This window comes from Lepidochelys kempii, chromosome 3, assembly GCF_965140285.1.
Source record: "Lepidochelys kempii isolate rLepKem1 chromosome 3, rLepKem1.hap1, whole genome shotgun sequence".
NCBI classification, from domain to species: domain Eukaryota; kingdom Metazoa; phylum Chordata; order Testudines; family Cheloniidae; genus Lepidochelys; species Lepidochelys kempii.
The window spans coordinates 11131222-11144687 of NC_136382.1; the positions used below are offsets into that span (position 1 = coordinate 11131222).

Genomic DNA, 13466 nt, shown 5'->3' on the forward strand with positions numbered 1-13466 from the left:
CAGGGGGCATAGTCCATGCAGGGTTGTAAAGGCATCTACGCGCCCTTATTCTCCTGCCTAGGCATGTAGGACAAGAGATGATTTTGCATTAAACTAAAAAATTAGAGCCGATCGAAAAATGCCAATTTTTGCTGGCTTTTTTTTTTCTTTCAAATATATATATAGGGAAGGGGAGGTGTTTAAAAACCTGTCACTGAAAAATCTTTGGGGTATCTGAAAAGTGAAACAATATACTTCTCAGTAGAAATGTTTGGGTTTCCTAAACCTGATTTCTCCCCTCCCCCACCCCCGCCCCCCATCATCGACAAAGCAGAAAATTTCGACCAAAGCAAAGAAGTAGGTTGTGGTCAGAAAGCCGTTTTTTGGCAAAGAATGTTTTGACACAAACATTTCAACCATCTCTATTCAAAACCTCTGCTACCTTCCAAACACTCGGCCCCAGAGTGCCCCTATAGGCTTGGGCCACTGGAAAGCAAGGATGGTCCAGGGATTAGGGTGTTAGCCTCAGAGATGCACACCCAGTTCCCTTCTCTGCCACAGACTTCCTGTGTGACCTTAGACAAGTCACTCAGTTTTCCATCTGGAAGATGCAGAGAACAGTGCTTCTCAGTCCTGCAGGCCTGCTGTGAGGCTCTCAGGTATTACAGTAATGGGGGTCTTATAAGTACCTCTCACTCGTCCCTGTGTTCCCATCCCCTACCATTTGTCCTTATCTTAGTTTGGGACTTGCTTACACCACCCTTACTTGTACTGAATAGGACCTGAGTCCGTGAGTCGCCCCATCACATGTTCATTTGTGTTCTCTCTCACAGCATGGGACTGTATGGGAGCAAACACCGCCAGTCCATGCCACAAAAGCAGTGTGAGGCTGCGAATAGGCAAAAACCTCAGGTATTCTCCAGGAAGAAACCTCCTCCACCCCTGCCCCCGGTAAGTAAGAGGCTTGTGACTTCCTTTCTGTGTCCTGTGTAGCCATGGCGGCACAGATAGTTCTGAAATCAGTAGGGCAGCACTTGTGTTTGCCAGCGGTAACATGAGCCCTCTAGTTCCCTTCAACTCAGGCCACCTCCTCTGTAAAGGTGAGGGAGGATGGAGCAGTGGCTAGAGTGCTGCACTGGGCCTCGGGGACGTTGGTGCTATTTCTGGCTGAGCCTCAGACTTCCTCTATTCTGTGCCTCAGATCGCTATCTGTAAAATGGGGTTAATGCTCCCCTCCCTCACAGGGGTGGTGTGAGGATAAAACCTCTTCAGGACTGTGAGGTGCTCAGAGGCCCTGGAAGCATCTACATGGGTAGATTCTGTAGACCAGTGGTCATCACCTGGTCGATTGAGATCGACTGGTCGATCCTAGAGAAATCTCCCAGTCGATTGCAATCTCCGGTGGTGCAGCGGGTCTGCCCACGAAGCTCCCATTGGCCAGGAATGGGGAGCTGTGGCCAATGGGAGCTGCAGGGGCATTGCTTGCAGAGAGGGGCAGCGCACGGAGCCACGTGCCCTCCACCTCCCGCCAGGGGCCACGGGGCTGCACTGATCCCTTCCAGGAGTGGTGTGGGGCCGGGGCAGGCAGGGAGCCTGCCTTAGCCTCTCTGCGCCGCTGACTGGGAACCGCCCAAGGTAAGTGCCGCCCGGTGGGCGGCCAGCACCCCAGCCCTGGGCCCCCTCCTGGAGCCAGCCCCCCTGCCCCCTCCTGCACCCCAACCCCCTACCCCAGCCCTGATCCCCCTCCCAGAGCCAACCCTGCACCCCCTCCTGCACCCCAACCCCCTGCTCCAGGTTTAGCCCAGAGCCCCCTCCCACATTGCAAACCACTCCGCTCCAGCCCGGAGCCTGCACCCTTTCCAAAACCCCAAACCCCTACCCCAGCCAAGTGAAAGTGAGTGAGGGTGGGGGAGAGTGAGCGACAGAGAGAGGTGGGATGGAATGAGTGGGGCAGGGCCTTGGGGAAGGGGCAGGGTGGACCCTGGGTTGCCCTTACATTCAGAAAGTGATCTGGGGCTTAAAAAGGTTGAAGACCACTGCTGTAGACACAAGAGGGGTTGAGACCAGATGGATGTCTGGCACAATCATGTGCTGACGCTGTGCATTATATCAAGGTGGAGAATGGACTGGATCTGGGAAGAATACAGCTAGCTAGGTGAATAACCACCCAGCCTTTGCTGTTTTCTGTTGCCTGGCTGAGAAAACCTGGAGAGATTCTAAATGACATAATTTTATCAAACGGAAAACTGAAGTGCAGAAGGATTAAACCCCTAAAACTTGGGGACTAAAGTTAGGCATCTAAAGTTAAATCTGTGTCTTTAAATAAATTTAAATTTAAATCAGGTGTAAATAATTATCCCTGATATTCATGAGCAAGGACATTCCATGAACCTCGAGACAATTATGGCAGTTTCCTGGTTTTGTGCCTGAAGTAATATTGCTTTGTAAATTTTTTCAGCAGGTTCATTGATTGCATCGTGCATCATTTAACAGAGATCTTGCAACAATGAACTGAATTACATAGCATGGCAACATTTGGAATCTAGTTAAGCAGGTAACTCCACTATGATCATCCAAATCAATTGAGAGGAGACCAGTGGTTATTTAAGGACATGAGCAAACAAGTCTGAATGCATCATAGTAAAATATGCTAACACCATGAAAATACATAAACACCCTGTTCCAAAGCACATTTAAACCAATAGAAAAACTCCCATTGGATTCAATGAGTTTAGGATCAGGTTGTGAGTGACTTTTGAGCCACAAAGCAGGTCCTTCCCCTAGTCCAGCAAAGTAACAAATGGAATTTTTTTGTTTCTTCCAAAGTTCAGACAACATATTAGTACCTCGCCTCTAAACCAACCATCAGAGCAAGGTAAGATTTTTACATTTAATCACTTTTCTGTTTTCTTCTCCTCCTCTGGGTTCTTGCAAGACAATGTGCGGTGACTGGGTGAACCAGTTCTAATATCATCAATTCATTTGTGTTTTATTTTTTTACAATTTTCACACAGATGCACTGTTAGTTCCTTATTAGTACATCTAGGCCTGGTCTCCATCTAAAACTTAGGCCGGCTTAGCTGAGTGGCTCAGGGGTGGCAAAGTAGACAAATTGTTAGAAGGATTTGATGTAAATATTGGTAGTCGTCAATTTCTCTCTCTGCTCAACAGCCATAAGGGAAAACATGTTCTCTGTTAATTGGCCAGGTGGAGCAAGGTCTAGACACAGGGGGTTGAACCAGGGACCTCCAAAAATAAAATCAGGAGTTGGTACAACTTGAGCTAAAGAGCTAATCTGCATTAACAATGGCTGTAATAGACTCATATCTTCTGTGGACAGGGCAGTGAGCAGGAGATGTAAGATACATTCAGTAGTCAGTTACACACACACACACAAATTGCACTAATTTCACTAACTCAGTTTAGTTAAATTGATGCTGGCCCTTCTGAAATTGGTTGAAGAGTGCTGTATATTGACTGCTTATATTTAATAAGGAATGAACTTCAACCAATGTAAGAGTGTCCACACAAAGGTGTTGCATTGGTAGAATTAAACTGACAGATATTTTGTGTGTGAGCTGTGGAGCATCATGGGAGTTGTAATTTGACTGTCTCATGAGTCTTTCCCATGGAACGATTTTTCAGAAATTGCATTTTTCATAGGGGGAAAAGCACCATTTTGACAGAAAATTCCCAACCAGCTTTATTCTCAAGTCTGCAAAATCAGTCTGGAAATCTCAAATGCAGGCTTTTGAGGGGATTTGTCATCTCCTGTTTCCAGTCTAGCCAGAAACATAATGAGAGCAGCTTCCCTCAGAAGTGGAGCTTTCACTTCTGCTTCCGGCCAAAAGGCAGAAGTACAAAGGTGCTCAGTGAAAATGAAAAATACTTCAGCGATATATTACAAGGACTTTTTCCATTCCATCTCAAAACACACACACACACACACAACCAAAACAGCTTGGTTTAGGGTTGGGTTCAGTTCTAGTTTGGGGGGAAGGTTCAAAGAAACAGGGTGGTGAGGTTCTTATTTTTTCCAGACTGAGGAAGGATTTTCAAAAGTGCTCTTTTGCTACAACACAGTTTTATGAACAGTTTTGGAATAATTAATTTATTCCAGTAAGACAAGACAATTAATGTGAATTGACTGAGAAGCTCAAAATCTAGGCAGTTCAGCCATCAAAAAAGCCTAAGAAATAAAAGACCTGAGATGTGTTTTCTTCAGTATTGCCAACCCCACACATTCAAAAACCGTGATTGGGGCCCCCCAGAATCATGAGAATTGCTTTAAAAATCACGAGGTGTTGTTGTTATTGTTGAAAGAATAAATGTTGGGTTCTTTTTCTTTACTGTCTGGTTTGCGAAACTTTAGGGTGAACTTGCTTCACACTTTCAATCTCTTCTCTGCAACCATGGTAGCTAAAAAATGACTTTTTTTAAATGAAAGCTGAGATTCTTAGGTAGTCACTTGATTCCAGAGGCTGGAACTTTTAATACCAAAAATCAATAGAATCCAGATAAAATCACAAGAATTGGCAGCACTGTACGGTGTATATTTCAATTAGGCCTATAGGCCCTATAGTTAGGGATTTTTAAAAATACAAACCTGTCTTCTTGTGGGTCTTTGCTCATTTCACACCCCATGGGTTAAGTCCCCAGTGGTGACCATGTAGGATTTGAAAGTTGGCATTCTCCAAAGGGCCTACATCTTCCCTGAGCTCTTGAGGGTGGGGATTGTCTTTTTGTTCTGTTTGTACAGCACCTGGCACAATGGAGTCCTGGTCTTGCATTTGGTAGAGGGGAAGATATGGTGGTTTTGTAAAGGTGTTTGGTAAAGGGAATTCCCTTCTCCTTTGTCTTGCTATCCACATCACAGCCTGGATTTTTGGAGAACATTAGGGGTTTTCGAGCACCTTCATTTTGGGGTTGCCAACCTGGGCCTGGTTTTTCATAGAGCAGGTGCTGAGTGATTTCTGAAAATCGTGGCCCCCCAAATCATTAGTCACTAATACAAAATATTTGTCCTAATGCTTGCCCCACTAGACACATGGACTAAAGCATTGGGTGGGGAGGAGTTGTGTCCATTGGGAATTTTGGAAATATTGAAAAAATGAAAAGTGAAAATTTATGACCAACGTCTGAAAAACTTTCAACCTAAAACTAAAACATTTGTGACCAAAAATGTTCAGTTTTCTGAAGAAAAAAAACAAAACAAAACAAAAAACCTGCAAAACAAACAAAAAGCCCACCCACGAATTTTGACACTTCCCATGAACATTTTCACCCAAATTTCCACAGAAAAAAAGTTTTGATGGAAAATGTTTGAGCAGCCTGAGAGGCCCCTGGCATTACATTACACCCAGTGGTAGCATCAGTGGAAGCTGTTGCATAAAGAGGCCTCTGTTGTTTTTATGAAAGTGTTGTCTAACCCTGCTCTGAGCCCCTTACGGCCATGTCTTACGGCCATCAGCTCTAGAGAATTGGGCCATTCCTAGCTGACCTGGGAGCACAGGACCAGAGAAAGCACAGACGGTTTAGTGTGTCCACACTAGCATTAGAATCATAGAATAGAATATCAGGGTTGGAAGGGACCTCAGGAGGTCATCTAGTCCAATCCCCTGCTCAAAGCAGGACCAATCCCCAACTAAATCATCCCAGCCACGCCTTTGTCAAGCCTGACCTTCAAAATCTCTAAGGAAAGAGATTCCACCACCTCCCTAGGTAATCCATTGCAGTGCTTCACCACCCTCCTAGTGAAAAGGTTTTTCCTAATATCCAACCTAGACCTCCCCCACTGCAACTTGAGACCATTGCCTTGTTCTGTCATCTGCCACCACTGAGAACAGCTGAGCTCCATCCTCTTTGGAACCCCCTTTCAGGTAGTTGAAGGCTGCTATCAAATCCCCCCTCAATCTTCTCTTCTTCAGACTAAATAATCCCAGTTCCCTCAGCCTCTCCTCATAAATCATGTGCTCCAGCCCCCTAATCATTTTTGTTGCCCTCTGCTGGACTCTTTCCAATTTTTCCACATCCTTCTTGTAGTGTGGGGCCCCAAACTGGACACAGGACTCTAGATGAGGCCTCGCCAATGCCATTGCCAACTCACGTTCTGAACTGTGGCCCTTTTGCCCCACCTCCACCTAGCACTGTTGTAAAACATTTTGGGCACAATGCCCTCTGAGGAGCTATCCCACAGGACCCAGCCCAGCTCTCTGAAGCAATGGGTTCTGGGACATCTGTAACATCCACCAGTGCATGATGGGACAGCAGTGGGAGAACTGTTTGAACTAGTAGTCCCTAAACCTGTGCAGACTAAGGGAGCCCTTCTGAAAGCGAGGCTGACCCAAGCAGTCACTGGGCTGGAATTAAAGTATGCGGGTTGTTGTTATTTTTATACTATAGCAGCACCTAGTGGCCCCTCCCGAGGTCAGGGCTTCACTGTGCTAGGTGCTGTACAGAAGAGCTCATAAAGTGATATTATCCCTTATTTTACAGTACTATACCACAAAGACCTGTGGTACTGATTCAGGATTCGGGCTGTGGAACCGGGCTCAGGCTGTGGAGAAAAAATAGCAGTGCAGATATTCAGGGCTCTGAAACCTGGCAAAGGGGGAGAGTCTCAGAGCCCAGGCTCCAATCCTAGCTGGAACGTCTACACTGCTATTTTTAGCATCACAGCCCAAACCCCGTGAGCCCGAGTCAGTTGACCCAAGCTCTGAGACTCGGCGCTACGGGGTCTTTTATTGCAGTGAAGATGTTCCCATAGGGCCTAATCCAAAACCATTGCAGTCAGTGGAGAAACTGCCCTTGACCAGGGTGGGTAAAAATTGACCGGGCGGAGGGGGGTGGGGGCATGGATTTTTTTTTTATTTAAATTGGATTTTGTTGATTTTGTTATTTAAATTATAATGTTTTTCTTCTTAAATGTTTCTTTTCTGTTTATAATGAAATATTAATTTAATACAAAATATGTTAGGACCTAAACTTATCATAATCTCTTAAAACACAAGGTGGTTGAGGTAATATCTTTTATTAGACAAACTTCTGTGGTGAAAGAGACCCGCTTTTGAGCTTATATAGAAGAAGAGCTCTATGTGAGCTCAAAAGCTTGTCTTGAGTGTTAAACACCCATTTTTTCATGGTCTGTGTGTATAAAAACATCCTCACCGCATTTTCCACTTTTATGCATCTGATGAAGTGAGCTGTAGCTCACGAAAGCTTATACTCAAATAAATTGGTTAGTCTCTAAGGTGCCACAAGTCCTCCTTTTCTTTTTGCGAATACAGACTAACACAGCTGCTACTCTGAAACCTGTCTTGAGTTGTAAATCAATATGGTTTAATGATGATATCCGTCAATGAGAATTTGCCTTTCTTTGGAGAATAATGGGCATTTGACCTCTCTTCTCCTCCCAATCTCATTATCACTAAACCAGGGATAAATATTAACTGCCTCTACGAGATGATGTGGGGGCTAGCACATTACCCTGTGTGACGTGCTCTGAGATCCTCAGATGGAAAGCACCACAGTAATGCAAAACGTTATGATGTTTCCAAGTTTTTGCTCTCACTAGAGCTGCTCCTACCTCATAACAGGAAGCCTCAAACTGACACACTTGAATCTGCCCAGTTGACCTTCAAGCTCCTCCCTACAAGCTGGAGGAGGCTTTGGTTTCCCCCTTGGGTTATGCGACATTGCCAATAAATCTCAAACCAATAGCCAGGCCCGGCACACACAAAAACTCGTGTTGCTCTGGAGACATATTATCTTTCAGTGAAAGGGGTAGTCTGGGCTGCTTGCTGGTGGCATTATTTGAAAAGGTCAAAGAGAGAATGTGACTTGACTGTCTGTCTTGCGACGTTCTATATATAGAATATTTATCACCCCTGCTGCATTAATTAGGCTGTGCGCACACAAAGTCTTTTCACATCACATGGGTTTTTACTTAAGCTCCTAGTAGGGCTTGATTTGCCCCAGAATGTCAGGAAAGCAGAGGTCTTTTCTGCTTCAGTGGCTGTAACCAGACAGAGCACACGTGAATAGTTACATACTTGTTCAGAGAGATGCGGCCGTGCCGTGGACACAGGGCATGGAAATGTAGCAATGAAACAACACCACCAAGTATTTCAGTGACACAGGGTCCAAACTGGAGTGGATTATTATGTTAGTCATACTCTGACAGTGTCCACAAAGTGCTGGGTGTGGCCAGCGTTTAGAGTAAGACACAGGGCCCGAGTCTACGTTTCATGGCACTGCATTTACACTGGTGCAACTCTGCTGGTGTAAAGTTGGTGTGTTGGGACAGAGAATCAGGCCTGGAGCCTCTGCCCTGAAGCGTTTACAATCCAAGGACCTGATCCAAAGCTGATGGAAATCGACAGGAGCCAGGAAGAGGACTGCAGCAGAACCAGCACTTTGAATGGTCTTGAGCAGGGCAAGGCCAGCAAGGAGGAAGCTGGAGTAGTTGAGGTATGAGAGGATGGGGGCCTGAAGGAGAAATTTAGCTGAGTGGACTGAGAGGACAGGCTGGGTCTTAGGCGATGTCGACACTTCGCAGAGACGTGTAGAGCAGTGGTTCTCAAACTAGGGCCACCGCTTGTGCAGGGAAAGCCCCTGGCGGGCCGGGCCGGTTTGTTTACCTGCTGCATCCGCAGGTTCGGCCCATTGCGGCTCCCACGGACCGCGGTTCGCCGCTCCAGACCAGTAGGGGCTGCGGGAAGCGGTGCGGGCCGAGGGATGTGCTGGCCACCCTTCCTGAAGCCCCCATTGGCCTGGAGCAGCAAATGGTGGCCAGTGGGAGCTGCGATCGGCTGAACCTGCAGACACGGCAGGTATACAAAGCTGCCTGGCCCGCCAGGGGCTTTCCCTGAACAGGCGGCAGCCCTAGTCTGAGAACCACTGATGTAGAGTACATACACCTCATGTCCCCCTAGCACGGGTCTAAATAGCAGTGTAGACAGTGAGGCACTGCTTAGGTGAGTAAAGACACACTAGAACCTTAGCATATTTACCCTACATGGCTCTCTACATGCCCAAACAATGCCTCCCCCATCTCCACTGCTATTTTTAAGGGCAGTGTCCCATTTCCTCCCTGTGCAGGAGCCTTTCCCCGATGCAGGGAAAGGCTCAGTAGCAGGGAAAGGCTCTGGCAGAGGGGAGCCTTTCACTGCTGCATATAGTGACACACCACAATGTGGACGCAGCCTGCTTTTCACGGTGGCTACTCGTACGCTACACACTGCTGCCAGTGTAGACAAGGCCTCAGAGAAGTTGTGTAGAAAGTAGCGACAAGATTTAAATGTGGCCTAGATGTGCGGGTCTAGAGAGATATTGAATTAAAAGGGAAGGCCCAGTACAAGTACTTGAGAAGATGGTGGTGTCATCCACTATGACCAAGGGCAGGGGATAGATTGGGGTTCACTAAAATCCGTGCACCACATATTTAATTCCCCAATTAAAGGCAGACCAGCTAAACCCAATAGTGTCACTGTGTCTTGCAGCAGGTGACGACTTTGTGATTGTACTGTATGATTTCGCCTCCACAAGTGACCGCGACTTGGAGCTGACCAAGGGAGAGAAGCTTCAAATCCTATCTAGGTAAGTGATCCTCACCCACAGCACTTGCTAGCCCCTGCTGAAGAAGCCTTTATAAAATACCGTGGGGCTGCAGAGATCTGGGTTCAGTGCTTGGCTGTGCCAGACTAACTCTGTGATCTTGGGAAGTCACTTGGTTCCCTAGCTGTAGAACAGGGATGATAACACATTTTGAGTCTATTGAGTTTAAAAGTTCTTTCAGACAGGGACTGTTGTTCACATGTGTATGGACAGCACCAAGCAATGTGGCTTTGCTGTGAGTTGATGCTCATACGCACTAAAGTAGTATAAATAATGACTTGTTAGCTGTGTATACACCGTAGGCTGATCTTTGCCTTAAAAAGGATATGGGTTTGGTTTAGTTTGGGGTGGGACATCGTTTACATTGCTTTAAAAACTTTTGTGTGACCATAGTACCAGTGAAAGGCAACAGACTGACAGCCCTGAAACACATGCCATGTTTCAGAGTAACAGCCGTGTTAGTCTGTATTCGCAAAAAGAAAAAGGAGGACTTGTGGCACCTTAGAGACTAACCAATTTATTTGAGCATGAGCTTTCGTGAGCTACAGCTCACTTCATCGGATGCATATGAGCTGTAGCTCACAAAAGCTCATGCTCAAATAAATTGGTTAGTCTCTAAGGTGCCACATGCCATGTGTTAATCCAGATGCAAGCAGCATTGCAGGCTTGCCTTGCATTACCCTACCATGTGACTTTCCACTCTCCCCCTCAGGGAGCTGCAGTGAACGAGCTGTTTATTAAGTGTTAGTCCATGACCTCTCTTTGAGGCTGTCACAAATGGGGTTAGTGATGCTGGTGGATATTTCTGATTCAGACACCTGTCCTCCGGGCTGAGACCACTCAGCTGGTTACATGTGGGCTCCTGAACATCCAGCGGATGAGAACAGCTTTCAGTTACTACCCTGGTAGTGCTGTGGTTTCTGAAGGCACTCAGAGTGGCCAAAGCAGAGAGCTGCCTAATGTAATAAAGGAAGCAGCAGTGAGGAGCAGATGGGGAATTGAAGACAATGCCTGGGTCTCTGGCTGGGAGCTTGGGACTGAAGGTGGGAAGTGAAAAACACCGACTTGTTCAGGGTTGAATAAACCAACGTCTTTAAAGGTTGCCTTTCTAGACTGCTTTCAAACTGGGGGTGGCCTATAGAAATGAGCGTCTATGGGCCTGTCCATACTGCAGCTGGGAGGTGTAATTCCCAGCTTGGGTAGACATACCTGTGCCAGTTCTGATCAAGCTAGTGTGCTAAAAATATCGGGGTGGCCCCGGCGGCATGGACCTCTGATCTCAGACCGGGTTGTACTTGGGCAGCTAGCCCAGCCCTGTGCTGCTGCAGGGACACTGCTATTTTTAGCACGCTAGCTTGATCACCTCCCAGCTGCAGTGTAGACATACCCTGTGGTGCTACTTGGTGAGTACAGGGTTACCTACATGGGAGAGGGCTTCAGAACGTGCCTCCTACTTTGCAAGGTTCATGAAGCCTCCAAATCCATGAGTCGTCTTAGGCGGGAGCCAGGCCAAAGCTCCTTTTGGTGTTCATGCTTCTTGTCCTGTTTGGTTTTGTAGAGATGGGGACTGGTGGCTGGCAAAGTCTCTCACCACTGGAAAGAAGGGTTACGTCCCCAGTAACTTCGTCGCACAAATGGATACCTTGGAAGTGGAAAAGTACGTGCATGAGCTTATATGAAACATTAACATTAATATCAGTGCTTTATATTTATAATAACCCCTCCCAGGGCTCTTATAAAAATAGGAGCAGGAAGGGCTGACAATCCATCACCAAAACGCAGCCACAGCTGTGCTGGAAGGTGACAGCTGTTTCACAGCCCACCGTAATACTACACACCAGTTTAGGACAGGAAGTGGAGTTTAAAATGCAGAGTGTTTTAGGGGATTGGAATTGCCAAGAGGAATGTGGCCAGAGAATTTGTGGGGGAGGGATAGCTCAGTGGTTTGAGCATTAGCCTGCTAAACCCAGGGTTGTGAGTTCAATCCTTGAGGGGGACATTTAGGGATCTGAGGCAAAAATCGGGGATTGGTCCTGCTTTCAGCAGGGGGGTTGGACTAGATGACCTCCTGAGGTCCCTCCCAACCCTGATATTCTATGATTCAGAAGAGTAACAAAAACAGTGATACTGTTCCCTATCTTTCTAATGGGAGGATTGAATTCCTAATATCTTCATATCCTTTAAATACCAGTGAATTAAAGGGTTCAGAGAAGGTGCAAATGGAGTTTCTAGTGTGGTAGAAAAGTAAAAGGCAGCATTCAATTTCAATTTGGAAGGAATTCGTCTCTTAACATATCTGCAATCAGTAACTGCTTAAAAAGGATACACTCTGTAATATAATGCCATATGATTATTTAGTAGCTTTGGTCCCAACGAATTCCAAAGGAGACTACAGTGGGTACAGTTAAAAAAAAGGTCATTCCAATTTAGGGTGACTAGATAGCAAGTGTGAAAAATCGGGATGGAGGTGTGGAGGATAATAGGCACCTATATAGGATATACCAAGTATCAGGACTGTCCTTATAAAATTGGGACAGCTGGTCACCCTACTCCAGTTTCAGAGTGATTCCAGTGATGTGCTGTATATTTATAAAACAGGGAATACAAGTAGAACCAGCAATATCTCTAGAACTAAAATGAACTTTTTAAGTGTCTCCACTGAGGAAGAGCGCTTGCATATACAGCCATCACTCCGCTCACCACTGAAAAACCTTTTCTTGGGGCAGAACATGACAGCTCTTTAACAGCCCAGTGCAATGTCACTTAGTCAGATAGAGAAGTGAAGACGTGTCCAGCTGAACCTGCAAAAGAATATATACAGGCTTATCCCTGGGATATACGTTCACACTGATGTTTGGACGCAAAGTGGACAGAAATCTTATCCTAATCTCTTGAAAAATGTTGCATTAGGGGACTCTTCCCAACCTAAAACCATCCTGAAATGTAGTCAGTCTTAGACAGAGGAACATCCAACCTAGGACTGAAAGTGAGGGCTTGGGTTGGGTCCAGTCCCCTGCAATCACACATAACCACCTCACCTAATCCTGTTCATCAACCTATCAGCTCCATCTGAAAACTAGTGAGGTTGTTTGCCCTCACCACTCCTGTAGGAAGGCTGTTCCAAAACCTCACTCCTCTGATGGTTAGAGAGCTTCTTCTAATTTCCAACCTGAATTTAGTCATGGCCAGTTTATCCCCAGTTTGTTGAAGTTTGTCCTTCAACTTAAATAGCTCTTCTCACTTCCTTGATGTATTTCTAAAGAGCAGTCTTGTCCCCTCATAGCTCCATTTTGCTAAGCTAAACACAACACTCAGCCTTTTAATGGCACGACAGTGAACAGCTGGGTAGCATTTGCCTCTTCTTGGAGCTCTTCATAATTATTTCATGACTTTTCTCCCTCAGATGGTTTTTTAAAGCTCTCAGTAGAAAAGATGCCGAACGGCTGTTGATGGCTCCTGGCAACAAAGTTGGGTCTTTCCTTGTACGAGAGAGTGAAACAAATAAAGGTAAGATTTGGGAGGTGGGTTGCCTCTGATTATTGCCATTGCTGGACAAACCTCCAATGATTTCAAATTAGAACCCCCGCAAATTTGGCTGTTTCTCCTATGGTTCTACATTCTCAAAACCTACTGGAGCTGTACCAACCTAGACAGGTTAGATTGGATACAACATATCTGCAAAACTGGGCCCTACTTTCATGAGATCAGATTTTCTCACAAGGTTTCTTGCATTTCCAGTTCCAGTGCCTGGGTGTGGGTGTGGAAATGATAGCTATCCGCAGAACAGCCCCTGTCATATTTTGTGCCAAAGATGTGGGAAGTTCAAGGGGGAGTGGTGCCAAAATTTTTCCATAGAATAGTTGTTTTTCTCC

General features: G+C 46.0%; 1 protein-coding gene across 1 annotated transcript in view; it reads left to right on the forward strand.

The window, feature by feature from the left end:
* Positions 1-813: 813 nt before the first annotated feature.
* BLK (BLK proto-oncogene, Src family tyrosine kinase) overlaps positions 814-13466 on the forward strand; it is a 42632-nt gene continuing 29979 nt past the window's right edge. The window contains exons 1-5 of the mRNA XM_073335680.2: positions 814-930; positions 2806-2854; positions 9480-9576; positions 11153-11251; positions 12998-13101. Of these exons, the coding sequence (XP_073191781.2) occupies positions 814-930; positions 2806-2854; positions 9480-9576; positions 11153-11251; positions 12998-13101 (466 nt within the window). The remainder of the gene's footprint in view (positions 931-2805; positions 2855-9479; positions 9577-11152; positions 11252-12997; positions 13102-13466) is intronic.